Source organism: Neofelis nebulosa, chromosome 3 (genome assembly GCF_028018385.1).
Source record: "Neofelis nebulosa isolate mNeoNeb1 chromosome 3, mNeoNeb1.pri, whole genome shotgun sequence".
In the NCBI taxonomy this organism is placed as follows: Eukaryota; Metazoa; Chordata; class Mammalia; order Carnivora; family Felidae; genus Neofelis; species Neofelis nebulosa.
In genome coordinates this window covers 204,277,916-204,298,782 of record NC_080784.1, presented here as the reverse complement: position 1 = coordinate 204,298,782, position 20,867 = coordinate 204,277,916, and the positions used below count along the sequence as shown (strand labels likewise).

Here is a 20,867-nt window from a genome sequence, read left to right as displayed (position 1 = left end):
GGAACACGTGGTAGGTGGAGGAGGATGGAGAGGCTGGGGGTACGTGGAAGATGGACCACCTGACCCGACCAGAGGCCCCTCCCCTGCCCACCCCACCCCCAACCCTGCACTGACCGCAGCCCACAGCCTCAAGTGCACCAGACAGACTCCTTCCCACCAGAGCACCAGGCTGTCATCACCCAGCCCTCAGGACACTCGGGTCAGCTGCGGTGCCGTCCCCGACCGCCCCATTGCTAGGTTAACCGCTCCGAGTTCCCCAGCGCCCCTCCTCTGTGGCAGATGGGGTGAGCCGGGCTCTGGAGAGGGGCGAGGGCGGAGCCTGCCCGGGCAGAGGCTGCTCTCTAAGGGCGTGACTGCCTGCCACGCACGGGGTAGAGGGCTGGGCGCCCGGCCCGGTTCACCTCCACCGCTTGTGAGGCACTCGCGAAACCCCATGTTCCGCACCTGCTGAGCTGTCCCCCTGGCGCGTCCTCGGAGCAGGCCCAGGCCGCCGCCGACAGCAATCATCTGGCCACATACCCCCGCAAACGCGCATGTGGTGCGCCTGGCGACCCCACAGTGAGCGTAATGCCTGCCGCTAGTGGCCTGGGTGGGGGCACCGTGGTTCTCGTAGCCAGTAAGAAGTGGCAGCTGGAACCAAGAGGCTGGATCCAGGGGACGGGCCTACCCAGGCATCTGTGCCGTCCTGGGCGGCATGTAGGGAGTCTGCGAGGTGTGGTGAGTCAGCACAGCACCCGGCCTGGCAGGACCCTTGGACACCCACCTCAGGACAGGGGTCTCCCAGGGCACCCGCGAGAGGGCACCCCCCCGACCCCAACGAACACACGTGGCGGAGAATGCAACCTTGGGATTCTTCAGGGCGAACCGTCCGTCCCAAAACTTTGGGGGGCAGCCCATTTTCCCGAGGGCACCTCACCCACTCTGGGACTGGCAGCTCCGGGGCCGGGGACAGAGGCACAGACCACAGAAACCGTGGCTGTCGTGGTTTCGCTCCCTCACGTGGTAATTAAAGCGGGAGCTGCCCCCCTGGCCTGGCTGGGGCCACCCGCCTGTGCGGGGAGTCCCGGGCTCACGTCTCCCTGTTAGGAGGTGTTCTCCTTTCGAGGGGAGGGAAAGGAGGCTGCTTCGGGTCTGATCCCACGGCAGGGAGGCCGGGAAGCTCGTCTTGACGGGAATCGTCCTACACGTGCCAGGCAGCGAGTTAAGGGAAATCTCAACCCACCGGCCTCACTGACGAAGGCACCTCATCTCCGTGACAGAGGCCAGAGACGGGGAGGCTGCGGCCCCAGCGCTGGGACCCCGGGCCTTTCTCCTTCCACTCTGCCAGGCGTGACTTCCCACACCAGGCAGGCATGTCCTGCCAACGCGGCAGGAGGGGGCTCCGCCTGCACTGGCCAAGCCCATCAGAGCCCGGGGCGGGGGGGGGGGGGGGGGGTGTCGCCGTGGCCGCTCAGGCCACCCAAGAACCTCACGCAGGGAGAGGCTGGGGGCGGGAAACAACGCAGCCCCCGGGGCCCATTGGACGCTCCTCCCACCCCTGGCCAGGCCGGCCAGGCACTTCCCGGGCTGCACCAAGCTGAGGCACCGCTCAGGGAAAGGGAAGAATTTACTGTCGTTGCCACAGGCGAACCGCGAACACCCACACAACGAAAGGCCACCAAGGTACAGACGTACACTGTGCGAAAAGTGAGCGGCAGGACCGTGTGTGTCGATGTGGCCTTTCACGTAAAACCAAAAATAATTTTAAACACAAACACGTTGGATTTTTTTCCCAGAATACAAACAATTACTAACAGCACTTGGGAGAAAACCTAGCAGGGAAGGAAGGGCAGGGGCAGTTTTTGCCTTTCTGTGATAATTCTGTTTTCTGGCCTTGCTTTGTATTCCTTAGGGTTCTTTTTTCACGTCACCTAGAGCGACCTAGCCAAAGAAATGAGGGCCGTTTCTTGTTCTCTGTAACTAAAAATAACCTGCTCAACAATGTGCTACAGCTTTTCCAAAATACCAGCGTGGTGACCGACCCCCAGAGCAGCTGAATTTCCAGCGCAGCCGGGGGCGGCAGGAGGGCCGCGCTCCGTGGGGCAGGCCGGCCGTCACACAGGAGGAGTCAGGCGAGCCGGGACGGGGCCCCTGAGAGGGCCGGGCGGCCAGGCACTTGCCCCACCTCCACAGCTAGATGCGACAACAACTCCCGTACGCTCTTCCCCAGGTAAAGGTGCTGGACGGTTAGGGGCGACCTCGTTCACAACGCAGACCCAGCACTCAAGACGGGGTGGCGGCGTGAGTGTCTGTGACACGGAAGGCCACGCTCCGGCGGAAACCCGGGGGCCGCTGACCCAGCCAGCTCGGCCTGCTGTCCCCGGAGGAGCCGGCGCGCTCCCCGCGCCCTGCCCCCCGCGCCAGGCCTGCACTCGCAGGGCGGAAGAGGCTCACAGAACCTGCTTCCTCCTAGGGGTCTGGGCCGGCCGCAGCTCCTCAGGCCCGTGGGCAAACGGGCAGCAGTCCGAAGGCAGAGCGCAGCCGTCGGGGTGGTGGCTGAAAAACCAGCACAGGCGGGTTTTGAAAGCTTCCGAGAACAGTCTGCGTCTCGCTTCCGGCTGCCGCTGCTTCCGGAGCCTCTCCTCTCTCCAGTCGCGAAGGTGAACTCGCCCGCTCCGAACTGTGGTTCAGGACAGAGAGAGAGACACGGCGCAGGCGTTACCCTCCAAGTCCACCAGCTCACCGGGACCGGTGCTCACAGAGCCCGACTCTGGGGCGGCGGCGCCCCAGCAGGGAGGAGACCAGGCGTGGAGATGGCGAGCCGGGCCGCAGCCCCGCCCGACACCAGCAACGCGGCCTGCAGGGGAGCACTGGAGGCGGGGCCCAGCAGGGAGGTGTGAGGAGGGGGCCGAGGGAACAGGCAAGGAGCGAGGTGGACGTATGCCAGGGCGAGGGTGCCTGCAGGGGCCAGGGTCAGGGGTCAGGAGCCGTCAGGAGGCATGAGCTGCTCCCCGGGGGCAGGGGTGAAGGGGCATAGGGAAGCTGCGGGTCTGCTGCTGACAGGACCCAGGACGTGACCGCGGGGACAAGCGGCGGGGACGGCAGCAGGATGGGCCTGTGGGAAAGGAGGCGGAGCTCTGGGAGCCCGCGGCGTGCGAGCGAAGTTGGGGAACTGTGCTGCCATCTGTCCCAGAGAACCTCACCGCTGCGCGAGAGAGGAAACAAGCAAGGTCCTTTCTGGGCAGGCGAAGAGGAGGGCTTGCCGGTGCCCCCATAACCAGAGCCCCCAAACGCAAACAGCGGGTCGGGGAACAGCGGGTGGGGGACAGCGGCCGCGTCAGCAGGGATTCAGAGGCCGGCCTGGAACGCGGGGGGACAAGGCCCCAGCAGCTGACCGGGCCCTGCACCGAGCTGCCTCCCGAGCCGGTCAGCACCACTCGGGCTTTCAAGGGGCCTTTCTCCCCCAGACGCCAGCAACTCCACAGAAACACGGCCAAAGCCGCTCACTGCATCCTGGTTTTCTTGGAAGCTGTGAGACCACTGGAGACAGAAAGGCTCGGGGAGAAATAAAAGAAGCCTACTGAATAAACCTGGCTCTCCAACCGCTAATGAGACCGTGAGAGCACAAATTAAAGCTCGGATTTGCTTTCAAATCACCTCGTGTGATTGCAACACGTCCTCACAGACTGCCGTGTATGAACCATCTGCCCTTAAAGCAGAGAAAGGGCTGTGGAGAGGCGCCTGTGCATGGAGGGGCTCACTGGAGGGACTCCCTGTTGCAGGCAGCCAAGGGCACCTGCTCCGGGCCTGGCACGACCGTCCCCCTCCTCGGAGCCGGCCTCCTGCCTGCTCCCCACAAGGCTGATGCCTGGGATCAGTCCGGGAGCTCAGGTCAGGGAAACGTCACTGGGATCCGCTGAATGCTCCCACAGCCGAATGCCACGGCCCCAAAGCATGCCCCGAAGGAGCCTTGGAGGCAAGACTCCCACCAGATGCCCGGGGTGTGGACCCCAAAAAGCAAGGAGCCCTTGGCCCGGCCCAAAGGCTCAGATGTGTTCAAGAGAAACCTGGGGGAGAGGGAGGGGCGTGGGCCCCGCCTCCACAGGGGTCCTTCCCCTGAGGACAGGCTGGCTCCCGACAGGCGCTCCACAGTGCTTTGGTGAGTTAAGAGGGCACCCAGCCGCATTTCTGGAGCAGGGTCAGGGGAAGCGGGGCCCAGCCAGGATTTCTTTTTTTTTTTTTTTTTTTACGTTTATTTATTTTTGAGACAGAGAGAGACAGAGCATGAACAGGGGAGAGGCAGAGAGAGAGGGAGACACAGAATCGGAAGCAGGCTCCAGGCTCCGAGCCATCGGCCCAGAGCCCGACACGGGGCTCGAACTCACGGACCGCGAGATCGTGACCTGAGCTGAAGTCGGACGCTCAACCGACTGAGCCACCCAGCCGCCCTTTCCCAGCCAGGATTTCTAAGGCCCGAGGAGCGGGCACTGATGACAGAGGATCGGCCCTGGCACAGGAGGGTGACACGCTCCCGCACACCCCCAGGACACAGGGCGGCTCCTGACACCCCCCTCCCATCCCGGGTCGGCCCGTGCGGGGCACCTGAGGGCGCTCGCGGCCCTGGCTGCTCACACGCTCCAGCCAGCCCACGGGTCAGAACACCAGCGGGATTCCCCACGTGGAAACACGCCCCCGACGCCACCACGAAACCCCAGGAACAAGGTGCTCTCCACCCAAGCTCACTTATCCGACGTCTGTTTCCTCCTGAAGCTTCGCTTCCTCGGAACCCACTTACTGGTCCATCCCCTCCCGCTCCTGACAAGCAGACGCTGCCATCATCAGAACGCTCCGGGGAACGGGCTGTAGACTGTTCCCGAAACCCCCGTGGACGATCTACCGGAGCAGTGCCCTGTGCTCAGGCCCTGATCACACGCGCCTCGGGTGGCCAGTCCAGCCTCAACATTCAAGACTCGGGGCAAGTCCCAGAGATCAGCTGCGGCCACATGTTCAACACGGTCGGCACCGTGAGCACAGACCACTCAGTTGGTACCACGCCCGCGACACCCCCGGCAGGCCTTCCTGGCCCCTGACCACAGCACGCACCAGGCAGGCCCCGAGGTGGCTTCCTCCCATGGCGCACGGCGCCGGAGGAACTGGGGGCATCCAAAGTTGATCCTACCCCTCGGTCCCGTAAACACCACCAGAGACTAGCCACCCTGGCTTAAAACACCCTCAAGAAAGTAAGATAAAATAAAACATCCTCAGAGATAAGACCGGCCTCAGTGCATATTTTCGGCATGACTGCAAGCAGAATGTTTACTCAGAGCTCAGCCCCGAAGCCGCCTACTTGGAAGTATTTCCAAAAAAAACGTGCCCCCCGACATCAACCGCACAGAAAGCGATGGTATGCACGCATATTTATAATGGGGAAAAAAAGGTACAATTTCACGAAGGCAAACAAAACAACCCACTGGGAAAAACAGGAGAGCAGCCCTTCCCGGTTACAATAAGTATTTTAATTGACAAAAGCCTCGTGAAACAGCAGATTCCAGGCCGCTGGCCAGAGCCCAGCTGGAGCAGGAACTGCCAGTTCGGGAAGGGCCGCCCCGCTCCCCGCTTCTCCACCCCCCAGTGGGGCTGCCCGTCCCGGGGCCTCGGCTTTCGCAACCACTCCAAATATGGGGCCTCCAGCACTGCTTACGAGGCCCGATGCCATCGTGAGCATTTCCCCAGCAAAGTCAGGCCCAAACGAAAACAGTCGAGCTCCACAAGGGCAACCAGGCCACCCAAAGGCACTGCAGGGGCGCACACCCGAGCTCTCCCATGCACACGTAGGGGGCGCGAACACCCCAGCTCTCCTATAGGGACCTCACACACCGGAGCTCTCGCATCACACGTAAGGGGCCGTGCACACCCGAGCTCTCGCATGCACACACACAGGCAGGGAAGAGAAGGTGGCTGTACTCAACTCCCTTAGGCTGGGAGTGGACAGAAGTGCCTCCGTCAGCTGTGGCCACCTGCCCCGAGTCGCCACCCGACCACCCTCCTCAGCAGCAGCACAAAGGTGGGGCTGTGGGGACTGGCCCAGATCTTGGGGCTCAGACAGCTGCCCGCATCCCCCTCGACAAGGCCCTAGGGCCTCCTCTCGTCCTACCTTGAGCTCTGCTCACAATGGCACCGCACGGACTGGGACTCCGGGACGCAACAGTCTGCCCCCAGTCACCACCCCCTGCGAGGAAGGATAGGGTAGGCGTGCCCTCCTCACGGGGCTACTTTCCCTTCTTCATCCTGAGACATGGGCTCCCAGCTGCCTCTCGGGCTACGGAGCAGCCGGGCCCATCCACAGGGAGCTCACGGTCTATCCAGTTGAGGCAGTGAGGTGACCGAATACGGGTGGCCGTGTGACAGAAGCTCACGCAGACTCTGGGAGCCCAGAGAGGCAGGACTGGGTGGGGCGGACGGGCAGCAGTTTAGGGAAGATGCCCGGCTATGGTCCGGAACTGTGGCTATGCCACCAGAGAGGCCAGGGCCTGACGTGGGGGCGGGGAGCAAGCAGGCAGCCTTGTGGGGGAGAAACAGCATCGTGACAGACACACAAGCTGGGGAGCCACGTGGGGGGGCCGGAGGGGGGGGGTGGTTAGTCTGGCAGAAGCGGGTGGGGCCGGGGCGGGCAGGAGGCAGGAGGCAGGCAGGGAACGGACGCTGCGTGCAGCCCTCCAGGAGCCCCACTCGGCAGGGGAAGGTGGGCCCGGGGGCACGTCGGCAGCCCCTGCCGGCCTGGTCTTCTCTGGCCCTCACGTCCTCAGCACGTGTTCCCGCACCTCCGCCCGGAGCCACCACTCTGCACATCAACCTGCCGTCTGCAGCCCCCTGCACCCCTACACCCCCTCCCAGAAAGGAGCGCGAGCCCACACCAGCCCTTCGTGGGACACCTCACGGTGGGAACAGAACAAAAGCTGCTTCCACGTAGGAAGTCCTGAGGAGCCGGACGCTGTGCCGTGGGGGGGCCTGAACAGGGCCCCGCACTTGGCCTTGAGGCTCCGGACACGCCACAGAAGAGGCACACAGCCGGCGACGCCGCAGCTGGACGGGGGGTCGGCCACACGGGGTCACCGCTCCCCTGCCGCCACGGAGGCCAGACCCTCCCCACGGCGCCGCCTCCCCCACCCCTCCGTCATCACACCGCAAGCCTCCTCCTCCCCAACTCAGAGCCTTCGCGAAGGCTGCTCCTGGGCCTCCTGACCGAGTCCCAGCCGAGATGTCCTTTTCCGAGCACAGCCTTCCTGACTCCTCCTGTGCCAAGCGTGCCCATGGCACTACGGTGGTGCGAAACGCCGCCACCTTCAAAGCCACTGGCTGAGGCGCTCGCAGGTAAGACAGCAGGCAGGCCGGGACGCGCTCTAAAACGCTTCCATAAAGATCAAGGGAGGAAGGAGATCTCAAAACAAAATGTAACAAGGTATCAACCATCCAGACGATGGATGTACGTTTGCAAACTCGAAACAGGGGCACCTGGGTGGCTTAGTCAGTTGGGCTTCAGCTCAGGTCATGATCTCACTGCTCGTGGGTTCGAGCCCCATGTCGGGCTCTGTGCTGACAGCTCAGAGCCTGGAGCCTGCTTCGGACTCTGTCTCCCTCTCCCTCTGTCCCTCCCCTCGCGCTCTCTCTCTCTCTCTCTCTCTCTCTCTCAAAAATAAGTTAAAACATAAAGAACACTCCAAATAAGGGAACTTCTTTTAACCCCAAGCACCCATGTGAACGCTTGTTCTGTGTCCCCACCCACCTGCCCCCCCCCCCCCCCCCCTTCAGACCGCAGACCCCAGGAGGCAGGGACGGCAGCTGCCCGAGTAAAAGAGCGCAGGCCCTGGGCCCTCATCCTCCTGATGGTCCCGGAGGCCCGGAGCCCCAGGGCAGGAGGGCAGTGCCAGCCTTGCTCCAAGGGCACAGTGCACACGTGACAGTAGGGGAGTGGACAGGTATCGGGGGCTCCCTCCTCTATCTGCCCAGGGCCCAGCTGGGACCCCGGGACGCTTCCAGTCTGCAGGCGGCCAAAGGCCAACGCAATTAGCAACTCCCCACCCAGAAAGTCCTCCAGCGGCACGGAGCCAGCAGGCTTCCGGACTTGGTCTTCCTTCTGTGTGAGGCGTGAGCACTCACACAGGCCAGGTAAGGCCAGGACCGGGGGCGGGGCAGCTGTGCCGGACGGGACCAGAGGGAATCAGAGAAGAGGCGTGGCTAATGTTCCATGGGGCGGAAGACGCTGAGGCAGGCGCGGGTCATGGGCAGAGAGAACTCTGTTCTCTTTCTCCCCCCTTCCGAGGAATCTCAGGCTCCTCTAAAGTGAGCTTTACTTACTAGAAAAAGCAGCGGGGGAAGGGAGGCGCCTGGGTGATTCGGTCGGTTAAGCGTCAGACTCTTGATTTCGGCTCGGGTCGTGAGATCGGGCCCTGTGTCAGGCTCTCCTCGCTGAGTGTGGAGCCTGCTTGAGGTTCTCTCCCTCTCCCTCTGCCCCTCTCGCCCGTGTGCCCGCACTCTCAAACAAAAAACAACAACAACAACCAAAAAGGAAGACCCGAACCTCAAGGCTCAATCCCTTTACCTTCAAACACCTGATGGTTGTTTTTGAGCAGCGTCTGCAAGCCTCCACATTCCCGCTTCAGCCTCCGCAGGGTCTCCCCGTCCAGCCCACTGGCTACGTCCGCCAAGGAGAGGCTTCCTGTGGAAAAGCGGGTTTCCCCGACACCAACAGAAAGGCTGTCAGGAGCCGTGAAACCGGCCCCTGGCGCACGTCGGCGGGAGGGAGCGCGGGCTTTCGTTTAACCCGGGCACAGCCATCGCCACCGGAGACGCAGGGGCCGCCCACCCGCCAGGCCCGACACCCCGGGGCTTACCCGCTCCCACCAACGACTCTGCAGGAGCCTCCCCCACAGAAAAGCGGAGCTCCGGCTCGGCCCAGCCCCAGCGCCCAGGGGAGGCCTCGGCCGCCCTGCGATTCCACCTACCAAAGCCCAGCCGGCCTTCCAGATGCCCCTCTCAGCCGCCTCAAACCCACTCAGAGCAAGCAGGGATCGGCCGGGACAGCCCTCCCGCCCCTCCTGGGCCCCGGCCCTGCACACGCTCCCGGACCCCGATGCTCGCGCGCGCTGCCTGCCAGTTGCTCATCCTCAGACGTGCACGCGCCTCGACCCAACCGTGAGGCAGGGACCACCCCCTCCCGCCCTGTGGCCCCTCGGCCATGCCCTGCAGAGGGCAGACCCCAGACTGAGATCACTCAGGTCCAGGGGTCTGACCCACTCGTACATCACACAGGCGCAGGCCGGAGAGGTCGCTAAATTCCAGCACCGCAAGGCGAGGGGACCACCTTGGGCAGAGAGGCCAAGGGCACACGTCCAACCTCAGTGGAGCGCGGTTCTCCCGCAGGGCGGACGGGGCAGGCACAGGGGCGGGGGGACCACCTCAGGCCAGCCCCAGACCACGGAGACCCAAGGGGCGGTGTTGGGGGGTGGGGGTGGGGGGGCGCACCAGCCCTGCCGGTGTTTCCGACAGGCGGGCAGGCCCGTGAGCCGAGGCCCGACGACCAGAGCCGCCTGCCGTCCAGCCCGGAGCCCGGGACAGAGCCGGGGTGCTCACGGCAAAGGTCCGTCCCCGGCACAGGCCAGCGCCTCCTGAGCTCAATCAAGCCCAGAGGACCCAGCAGAGGACAGGACTATCCTGGGGTGCGAAGGCCAGGGTTAGGGTTAGGGTTAGGGTTAGGGGAAATTTGCCCCAGGGTCTCTGTGGCCCCTGCCCCCCTGCTGTGGCTCCCTGCCCTTCGAGGCCTGGCCAGAAGCACCCGCCCCCCCGCCCAGCTTGCCCCCGCCTCAGCAGGGCGCACCGGGAAGTGAGGTGCCAACCCACACAACGGCCCACGGCCCCTCAGGGCTTGTGCAGGTTCACGAACGGTCAGCAGCTGGAGTGGGGAGTGGAGTGGGGTGGGGGGTTCTGGCCAGGACGGCCACCTCGTCCCTCGAGAGGCTCTTCTGATCAGACGCCACCAGGGTGGGGTGACCCACAGAGCAGAGGAGGCGCTCCGGGGCGCTGCCGCGTGGCAAGGTCACAACGGCCAGGGAGGGCGGGACGGTGAAGACACCAGGCAGGACGTCACGGGCGAGGGAGCCCGGGCTCGCCGCCTCCTCCCTGGCCTGCCACCCACGGGGCCAGCCAGGCAGCAGCCCCCCTGGCGGGCTGAGGGAGGGCTCCTCCAGTTCCTCCAATGACCCCAAAACCTCACAGGCAAGTCTCAGGCGCCGCCAGACCCAGCCAGCTCCACAGCGCCCTCTGGTGCCGACCGCCAGCGTCCCGGTCACAACTTTACAAAAATCATCAAAACCCACGCTTTGCTCCTTCTCTTGAACGCCACTCGAGAACCATCAGATGTCATTTTCTCCCTTTTATCATGTCTGATTTCTTCCATTTGGGGGATTTCAAAGAGAACTACAGTAACAAACCACAACATCTCCAAAACGGTACCTTATATTCAAGAGGACAGCACGCTTTTCTGGCATTCAGAAACCTGCTTCTGGTTTAAATAATTCCTATAGAGGGAAAATGAGTGGCTCTACACCCAGAAGCCTGGACACTTCCGTAAAGGTTAATCATGGGTCCAAACACTACCACTCTGCTCTCAGCTCCTTCCTCTGAGGGAGCGGAGTCCCTTATGTTAAAAGGAACTATAAGAAAAAATTCTAAACAAGTGTGTAGGTGGCCTATTATCAATATCTCTTCAAAACATATGTAATCACAAACAACCACAGGATTCCAAGTTGGTCCCAAAGGAGGGCCGAGCCACTGCCCGAAACCCGGCAGGCACGCGGCAGGGTCCCGGGGGCCTACCTCCTCGGTTCCAGGCCTTCAAGCTCCCGCTCGGAGCACTTCCTGCGCACGGCCGCTCTGCATCCAACAGCAGGTGTCCCACTTGCAAAACCACCTGGTCAACAAAGTCTCGAGGGAGGGCAGCGCAATTCCTCACGCGCTCGGCTTTTTCTCTAGGGCGAAATCCAGACAGCCAGAGTCCGGCGGCCCGGGCCTCTGCCCCCTCCTCGGCGGCCCCGGCGTCCAGGGCCTGGCGCCCGTGGGGGCGACCCGCACGTGCTACAGCGGCCCGGGGAGGAGGATGGGGAGGCTCCCGGCCAGGCGGGCTCACGGGGCAGCCCCGCCTGCTATTAATGTACCGGGTTCTCTGCTCATCCATGGGGGCTTCTCCGGTGGGGGGGTATGTTCTGCGTTTCCCAATGAGACAAACCTGCATGTGAAAAAAGCAGGGTGTTTTACCAGGATCCCGCGGCAAGTCACGTTTTCCATTCGCGTCTCTCGTTCTGCGGTACAAATTACGTTCAAATTTTAGACGCTTATCGTGAGAGAAATGCCTACTTTAAAAGCCAATACCACTACCAGTGTCCCAAATAAACCAAGAGCCAAAGCCCACGAAGAGTCTCGCGGCTCGGACACTCAGAGACCTACGAGGCGCGTACGAGTCCACGCGCACCGAGCTCACAGCCGTGCCTGTTCTGAACACATCGCTCGTGGGAGCCTTCACCGGCGCCCCCTCCCTCGGGTGCAGACACGGACGGCACCCAGAGCTCTCAAAACGGGACGTCCCTCTATCGACCTTGCCAGAGGGGAGGCAGCACTGTCCTTCCTGCGTGTCCACACAGGATGATGACGGCTGCCCGCGCACTGGAGCCCCCGGGCAAGGACGCCGCCCTGAGCACGGCATCTCTGAACTTCCTCCTGGCCACGAACTACACGGCCAGCTTAGGGGCAACGAAAGACAGCGAATCTAATTACACGAGAGCCGCCCCTGACGGCTCTCCGGCTCTGCCACCTGCCAGAGGCGAGGCGTGATCCGGGGCTCGTTCCCGGACGTGCCGGGCAGGACCAGTCCTCACCAAAGAGCTGCCACCTGTGGACATCTGCCCTTGTGTTTGCCCCCGGAGCCACAGGGTGACGAGAAAGCTGAGGCTCAGAGAGATTAAGGACTGGTGCGTGGTCTCCAGCAACGAGTACTGGAAAGACCAGTGCAAACACCCACCCGCGTGACCCGACTTCGAGCAGTTGGCAGAATCGATCCCAGCCTCGGCAGGGCGGTTCGCCCAGGCAGGGGGCATTTAGGAGAAGGACATCGTGGCTCTGAAGCAGGGTCCCCAAGAACGCTCTCACGGTGACGTGAGCAGTGGCAGCATCGGCAGCAATGACGTACCTGCGGCCATCGTGGGCCCCTCTCGGCCACCACGGAGCCCTTCGACGAAGGCACCGTTCTATCTAGTCTGTGAGACGAGCCCAGGAGGGCCCCCCCTCCCCCCCGGACAGACGAGGGCACGGATGCAGTGTGCAATGTGCCCGGAGTTCACGCCCAGGCGGTGCCAGGGCCGAGAGTTCACCTAAACCTGCCCTGGAGCCTTTGTGCCACATCGAGCGATCAAACTCATGATTTGGATCTGACGGGTTTGTGCTTTGCTGATGGTAAGAAGCCTGACCGCCAGAGTCTGATAAGAGGAAGCTACCGACACGAACACGCGCTGACGGTGGCACCTCCCTCGACTTCTCCAGGGGGCTGGCCCGCTGGCAGGGTCACAGGGGGCACGGGTGCTGCGGTCACAGACTGGCAGGGGCGGCGTCTGCCTGGGCAAATCGCATCGCAGGTACGTCGGAATTACTGAAGCGCAGACCGAGACGTTGAACCGCTCTGAACCTGGAACCAAACTTCAGGTTCGGCCCGTGACTGGGAAACCTGAGGACCCCGGAGGTGGTGAGCAGCCTCGGACAAACTAGCTTAGGACGTTCCACACGAGTCCAGCTGACGCCCACTCTGGGAAGGTCCCCTAGGGCCACTCAGGTGTCTGGGAAGGAAATGAGGGTTCGGTGAGGGCTCCCTGCAGCGCTGCTACGGGCCTGGGGAAGGCAGTGCCAGGAGGCCTTCAAGGCGGGGGTCGCGGGGACGGAGCGAGCCCTCTGACCCCCACCAGCGTCCGAGATGCCGGAATCGGCACAGGCTTTCAAACATCACGGGGTCCCCTGTGGCTCTGCGACACGGCCCCGGACCCTCCCCCCAGAGGCCAACGCCGCACCGAGGCCACCGAGGACGCCCCAAGCGGTCAGGACGCACCCTTTTGGTGGAGGGAATGCGCAGGCAGTCCTCCTGGACGTGGAACCCGCAGGCCAGCCCCACCTCGGTCACGAAATCGAGGTACTCTCGGTACTGAGTCTTTCTGCTCTGCCTCCGGGCGTATTTCCCCACGAAGTCAAAGAAGCAGCAGGGAAGGACAAAGAAACGGCAGCTGTAATGAGACCTTCAAAAACAATCCCAAAAACAAAAACACTCAGCGCAGAGCCACGTGGCCGTCGTGCACCAGGGTGAAACAGAAGCATCTGCTGCCCCCTGGCTGTTCCGGAGCAGAGCCCGAACCCGAGCTGTCCCTCGCTCTGCTCCCAGAGACGACGTGGCGTGGTCTATCCCTCCTACGATCCAGGAGCCTAACTGCCTGTACAAAGCACGTTCCACTAGGTTGTTCTCACTGACTTGAAACGTAAAACTTCCCAAAGGGTTTTGGGATGTCGGCTGGGAGCGAGATCTCAGAGGTAGGCACGAGCAAGATTACGTTAAGACTTGCTCCGTGAGCTGCGTGGCTCCTCGAGAGCTGAAACAGTTCACGAGACGCCTGGATCAGGAGCCACGGCAACAAAATACCCGGGCCGCCACCATAAGCTGCGTGTTCCCAAGGTCCCCGCTGACCCAGGGGCACGGCCACGGGCGCAGCCCCCCTCTGTGAACATCAGTACTGCTGTGAGGCGTCTCTGTGTTGGCAGATTTTCCCTCTGGAGACACTCACTCCCGTTATCAGAAAATAACTTCCAAAACATGACCTGTCTCCCTGGACAGAAATACTGCAGAAACGGTCAGCTTTCGTCAGCACTATTCAGATGTACTTTGATGTTTTCTAGCCGTTATCTCAAACAGTGAAATAAAGCAGTTAGATGGGGCGCCCGGGTGGCTCAGTCGGTTGTCCAGTTTCGGCTCGGGCCATGGTCTCACAGTTCCTGGGTTTGAGCCCCACGTGGGGCTCTGTGCTGCCAGCTCAGAGCCTGGAGCCCGCCTTGGATTCTGTGTCTCCCCCTCTCCCTGTGACCCTCCCTGGCTCACGCGCTCTCTGTCTCTCTCTCAGAAATAAACGTTTACAAAATGTTTTTAAGAAGCAGTCAGAATCTAACCCTAAACCAGCACGTTCGGCGCGTTCTCATCCCCACAGTCCGAACGAGCTCCGTCTCCAGTGCTCCACAGCCCCAAGTGGCTACTTCCGGACAGCGAGGTTTAGGCAACAAAATCCCTCCCGCCGCCCGCCCTGCTGTGCGGGACACTTACTCACCTGGCCGCGATCACAGGTATCCACGGTGTCAGTTCATCGGAATGGTTACCAATTACCCAGTCAACGTCGGGGAAAAGGGTCTCATCACTGGGTGTGACTGCACCTTCCTAAAAGAAAAACACAAGATAAGACCACCGTTTAGTAGAGCAGCACGGAGCTACTGAGGCAAAGGCCCCCCCGAGGAACCGCAGCTTGCTTGGGGTGACCTCAGCCCCTCGGGGCCCCATGGGTACAGGCGTTCCCCTGAGCACCGGGCCCGCGTCTGCCCAGGGGGCATGAAATACAGCAACTTAAAGCATCATCACTGGAGAAACTAAAAATGCTGATTCCTAATCTTTTGGATCCTTAACAACGTGCTTCTCAGGGCACCTGGGTGGCTCAGTCGGTTAGGCGTCCGACCCTTGATCCTCAGCCCAGGTCGTGATGATCTCAAGGTTCGTGATACACGGCCTCGAGCCGGGCTCTGTGCTGACAGCGCAGGGCCTGCTGGGGATTGTCTCTGTCCTTCTGCCCCTCCTCTGTTCTCTTTCAAAATAAGTAAGCAAACTTAAAAAAAAAACTGCTTCTCTACATGAGCACACACTGGAGCTACAGGAGAGGGTCACGGGAACTGTCTCCACGTGGGCAGAATACGGGGGCAAGAGAGTGGAAGCAAGCTGGCCTGAAGTTGATTTGCTGAGAACCACAACGCGTCCCACAACCTCCAGACCCCTGAAAAGTGAGGGTGAGGCCAGAAGAACTGCTAGAGTTTAGTAGAAACAACAAATAGGCTGCTATCATGTGATTATCTTTTATAAACACCCAGAGGCCAAGTAAAATCCCACTGAGGAGGCGTGTTAACCGTTCTGATAACCTCTCTAATTAGGCTGAAAACAGCTTCATTTTGTGACTTAGGAACTTGACATAAACACCCTATTCTTTCTGCTAAGCAGCAGACCATCACCCATGATTCAAGGCAGGGCCCAACGGCAGGTCTGCCCTGTCGGTAAGAGCTGAAGACAAAAAAGATACACGCGACCACTCAAAATCCTCGTTGTTTTAAAACTGAAGAACGACCCCCCGAGGGAAGGAGGCACACCCGCTACCCCCCCCCAGCCAGAACAAAGCGGGAAGACGTCAGGACAACACTCCCGGCCTTGGCCGTTCCTTAAGACAACAGAACCACACGCCTTTTGCAGACGTGACATATACAAAAGTAGAATTTGAATTCTACAATCTTTCTGGTTCTTAAATTAAGCATCCGTGCTTCTATTTACACACATATTAAAATTCGTGTATTTCTGTTTAAAGGGCCTGCGTTAACAAACACGTGGTTTACAGTTCACGACTGCCATCATCACGGTTACAGCCACCGGCCAGCGGCACGTCAGACGACGAGGCCTGTTTCATCAACATCTTGAACACAGCAAATTGTAGCAGTTCCCCTTCCTACACAGCATCGTAACACAATTAAGACGTTTTGTGATCCGTGCAACATGTTATTTAAAACAGGTGTTTTGGGGGCGCCTGGGTGGCTCGGTCGGTTGAGCGTCCAACTTCGGCCCAGGTCATGATCTCACAGTCCATGGGTTTGAGCCCCGCGTCGGGCTCTGTGCTGACAGCTCCGAGCCTGGAGCCTGCTCTGAGTTCTGTCTCCCTTTCTCTCTGCCCCTGCCCCGCTCACACTATGTCTCTGTCTCTCTCAAAAATAAATAAACATTAAAAAAACTTTTTTAAACTAGTGTTTTTTTCTTAACAGCCTCTTGCTTACAATCAAATAGGGTTTTTGGAAGAAGCTGTAAACTCATGCTCAGCCATTGTACGGACTGTCCCTGTTCGTGGCAATGACTCACACACCAGGACGTATATACAAACACTCGTACTCGCCAACAAAAGCATGCTCATTTCTGGCTGTTCCCCTGCAGCAGGTGTAAAAGAAACGTGGTCAGCATCCACCCTCACGCTGCACACGAGAACAGGCAGGACTCAACACCACGACTGAAGGTCCAGGTGTAATAAGATCCACATGAGATTAGAACCCAGAACCTTCTGAGCAGGCCTGGAATGAGTGGGCTGGGGCAGTTTCCCCCTCCACAGAGAAGTCGGGGTGCTGGGGAACCTCAAATAAAGAACTAGAACCTTCTCCCCGTTCTCCAAGGGGCACCTCATGCCAGCCAGCTCTGTCCTAGGGTCACGACTAAACAGAGGGCCTGTTCAACTGCTGTTTGAGCTTCTTACCCAAAGAAATTACTCTGTGTTTTCACAGAACACAGGGACACAGGGAATTCTGAAACCAACCACGTAACTCGTGTGGCTCTGCTCATCAGCCTCGCACTAAACCCAGAGCCTGACTGACCAGGTGACACACGGTCTGTGTGCACCTGTCTGCACGTCTGCAGAGTCCCCCCAAGTCCGTCGCCCGGCTCCTCAACTTTCTTCAAACCTGAGGTTTCTCTCAACGTTTTAACCTATTTTGATGTATGAATGTATAAGCAAGTGCAAATTCTTACATTACAAAGCAAAACACAAACATACAAGGAAAACATGAGCAAAGCCTGCAATGAACCTCCCTCCGGAGGCTAATCCTTTTTATTTTTTGCAGTATTTTTTTCAGTATTATTCTCAACTTTAAAAGTGAGGCAGAGAGAAAACTACAGAAATGCTGTCACTTTTATTTCCTATTTGCAGATGGAACGACAGAGCTGAGCCGCGCCTCGCGAGCGCAGCGGGGCCGCGGGAGGGCTGAGAGAGTACCTGCCGAGGCCGTGAGCTCTGGGGCGCCAGGCTCTTCTCCCGGAAATCAACACATGAAGAGCCCTGTCGGTGCTCTGCCCTCTGGGGAGGAGAACCCGTGTCCCGTCCCGCCCTGCATTTAAGTCCAGGGCGAAGGCCTTGAGGCGACCGGGGCAGCTGAGCAGAGCTGGGCGGCGGGGAGGAGCGAAGGGCGTGGACCCCACCGCCGGGCACCCCGCCCGGCCGGCCAGCTCAGAGGCCTCGACCAGACGCCGCCACCATCCGCCCCGGACCCCGCCCCGGACCCCGCCCCTGACGTGGGAGTGCTGAGGGGGCGGTCACTTTCCCCCTTGGGACACATTCTGACCGGTAGCAGGGCGAGGGAGCTACTCCAGAGCAAGGCGGGAGTGACCTGGGTTCACCCTGGCCCCACAGGCACGGGCTCAGAGCAGATGTGCCGCCCCTGTCGGCGGCCCCCCCCAGCCGGCTGCATTTGACCTTCTCTCCCCGGACCTCTCACCACCAGCCCTCCTGCAGGGCGGCCCTCCTGGGGCCACCACGCACACAGCAGGACCTGCCCCGCGGGGGCGCCCTCGCCCTCCCCGCCCTGCTCAGGTCTTCAACCCTGCTCCACACGTCACAGCTGGCGCCCCGTACCCACGCTGTACATGGGGGCGCCTCCCACCCCCGTGAAGGCAGCACGTGCATCAACACCTGAGAGTGCCTGGCAGGAAGACGGCACCCAAATATTTGGTGAATATGCAAATCTCTAGTTTTTTCTGTCTTCCTGAATGCGTATCTTACGGCACGTGAAATTCTTCCTGAAATGAGAGTGTTTGAAAGAAAACCTTTCTGAAAACCATCATGACAGTATCATTAAAAACGTTTTAGGGGCGCCTGGGTGGCTCAGTCGGTTGGGCATCCGACTTCGGCTCAGGCCATGATCTCACGGTCCGTGAGTTCCAGCCCCGTGTCGGGCTCTGTGCCGACAGCTCAGAGTCTGGAGCCTGTTTCGGAGTCTGTGTCTCCCTCCCTCTCTGACCTTCCCCTGTTCATGCTCTGTCTCTGTCTCAAAAATAAATAAGTGTTTAAAAAAAAAAAAAAGTTTTAAAGTTCAGCCTATGACAGATTTGTCTTTAGTGGATTAAGGTTTATTACCTAAGATTTCTGCACAAAGATTTACATAACGTAACTTGTCATCCAAAAACACGGTCGAGAACAGGAGGTGGGACAAACAGATATGCGTGTGCCCTGCCCTGCGGGCGGCGGGGACAACAGGGGATGGACACCCGGCCCCGTGTGAGGACTGGGTAACACGCACCAGGCCCCTGGACACTCGGCAAAACAAGGGTCACCGGGGGACAACCTGCTGGGCTCAAGCAAGTGAACAAAGCCAGTACCTCTAAGCAAGTCTGCGGTCCATACACGTCCCAGATCTTTCTTCTTCGGACATCGATCCCTCTGCCTGGGTGCTGAAATGATTTCAGAAATCAAAGGTTAACGGCAGCACATTATTACAAATTGGCGAGAACAAATCAGACTCTGCAGGTACTGCTACCGGCGTGAAGCACAAGAGACCCTTAACCTCCACGGTTAAGGCACCCGCGGTTTCTCGGCAATTCCAACCGACACTCGTGCCCCTCCAAGGCACAGGTTAAGAACCTGTGCCCCGCTAAGGGTCACCGGGAGTCTTCACGAAGGGGAAATGCAGTCAAGGAGCGGGCACACGTCCAAGGCCAGGGCCCCAGAGTCAAGTGCAGACCCCAGCACGTCTGCCTCTCCAGCCTGCCGGCAGGCAAGGCTCATCCTCCTCAGCTGCTCCTTACCAGGCACGCCGTGCCCGCGCCCGCCAGCTCTCCAGGGCCACCGTGCTTATTTCCAAGTCAGGCGGAGAAGGGGATGCACAAGGAACCCCGTCCTCCTCACCCACCAGCCTGCAGTCACCACCTGATGTGCCGACATCCCACAGACAACTTGGGCACAGCTGTTAGAATTACGAACTCAGTTTTCTATTTTTGTTATTAATTTTTGTTTGTTTTGAGAGAGCGAGCACGTACAAGAGGGGGAGAGGCAGAGACAGAGGGAGAGAAAGGGGGAGGGGAGGGAGAATCCCAAGCAGGCTCCGAGATGTCAGCACAGAGCCCAACATGGGGCTCGAACCCACGAACCGTGAGATCACGACCCGAGACAATATTAAGAGTCAAATTAAGAGTCGGACAAGAGTCGGACGCTTAACCGACATAGCCACCCAGGCGCCACGACCTTGTTTTTTTTATAGGGCAATTAAAAGTACATTGTAACAGCCCCGTTTTAAGCTCCTACAGTTGTGGACAGAACGTCTCTGAGACAGGAAACAATGCTACCCTCAGAAGAAATCAGCTCAATCAGCTCACGGGGCGGGGCGCCTGGGGGGCTCAGTCGGTTGAACGTCCGACTTGGGCTCAGGTCATGATCTCACAGTTTAGGTTCGAGCCCCGCGTCGGGCTCTGTGCGGACAGCTCAGAGCCTGGAGCCTGCTTCGGATTCTGTGTCACCCTCTCTCTGCCCCTGCCCCACTCACACTTTCTGTCTCTCTCTCAAAAATAAACATTAAAAAAAAAAACAAATCAGCCGTGGTCCCCGTGACGAAGTGTGAAGCTGCCAAGCTAAGGCGACTCCGCTCGGCGACTCCACAGGAAGGCTGACGCCAGCTGGAAGCACCGGCCTGGGCGGGTCGTGGCTCGCACTTACGCGGAACCGCTCCCGGAGGCGGGGGCTGCTCTAAGCACTTCCTGCCTTTACTTCACGGGTCCAGAAAATGGTGCAAGACTCGGTATGGCAGTGTTACATCACAGTGTAAAAACTGTCCTCCGAGCTGGACTCAAGCTTCTGGAGGGCAGAGTCCACCTTGCCTTCCACTCCCTTCCACTGCCTTGACTCCCTTCCACTCCCTTCCAGTGTCCCGAAGAGGCACCTGACAGCAGAAACCGCCGTGCTGCGGGCTCTGTCGTTCTACAGGCGCGCCCGCGAGCCCTGTTCTACGTGGCGCGAGGGCCGCCGGCTCTCCTCAGTCACGAGTCTGACAGCCAGGCGGACTCTGGATGCGGCTCGTACCGGCAGAGAAAGAGCTCAAGGGCCCTTGTGCTGGACCGGAAGACACTTTAGAAAAGGAGCCAAAATGGCCAGAGAAGCGCACTTTACCCCCTCAGCGCTCAGGATGTGAACCAGGAGACCATTTCCGCAGCCTAGGTCAACAAAGGACTGCTTGGCTGTCAGGCCCAGCTCAGCTCTCTCTTCTTCCCACAGAATCTAATTAAAAAAAAAAAAAAAGAATCAGTTCCTGATTCACTTCTTCCAAGAATCATTCAGACACAAACCCCACGTGGGATTACAAATCACGCTTCCAAAACAGGTAGAGAGGCCTCGTCTGTGGCCCTGGGCTTCTGTGCGCGTGTCGGACAGGGGAGCGGAGGGAGCGGAAGGGGTGTCGGGCCCTGCTCTTGCCTGATGCTGTGGGGGCATCGAAGCTTTCTTCTTCCATCAAGAGTCCACAGGAAAGTGGTCATCTCTGGGCAAGAGCTTTACAGATTATTGTTTGTTGGTGTCCTCATGCTTTCTCTATGTTCTTCAAGACTATCTACTTTGATAATCAAAGCAAGATATGCCGTTTCTAAACGGGCGATGAGAATCACAGAGGAAAGGAAACTGGAAATTATCTAGTCTAAAATCAAGACCATCAAGTCAGAGGGCACATTTTGGAGCTGGTGAGCTAGCTAAGGGAAGATTCAGGACTGG

The 20,867-nt window shown here is 59.9% G+C and overlaps 1 protein-coding gene across 2 annotated transcripts in view; it reads right to left on the bottom strand.

Moving 5' to 3' along the window:
- Positions 1 to 1,738: 1,738 nt before the first annotated feature.
- TRMT44 (tRNA methyltransferase 44 homolog) overlaps positions 1,739 to 20,867 on the bottom strand; it is a 30,157-nt gene continuing 11,028 nt past the window's right edge. The window contains exons 5-12 of one of the 2 annotated variants that reach the window (XM_058723203.1): positions 20,274 to 20,381; positions 18,494 to 18,565; positions 14,382 to 14,488; positions 13,124 to 13,307; positions 11,190 to 11,260; positions 10,852 to 11,003; positions 8,579 to 8,695; positions 1,739 to 2,659 (exon numbers count right to left, since the gene is read on the bottom strand). In XM_058723203.1, the coding sequence (XP_058579186.1) occupies positions 2,430 to 2,659; positions 8,579 to 8,695; positions 10,852 to 11,003; positions 11,190 to 11,260; positions 13,124 to 13,307; positions 14,382 to 14,488; positions 18,494 to 18,565; positions 20,274 to 20,381 (1,041 nt within the window). In that variant the 3' untranslated portion in view covers positions 1,739 to 2,429. Of the gene's footprint in view, positions 2,660 to 8,578; positions 8,696 to 10,851; positions 11,261 to 13,123; positions 13,308 to 14,381; positions 14,489 to 18,493; positions 18,566 to 20,273; positions 20,382 to 20,867 lie in introns of both variants that reach the window. The other variant, XM_058723202.1, reaches the window with a different exon arrangement.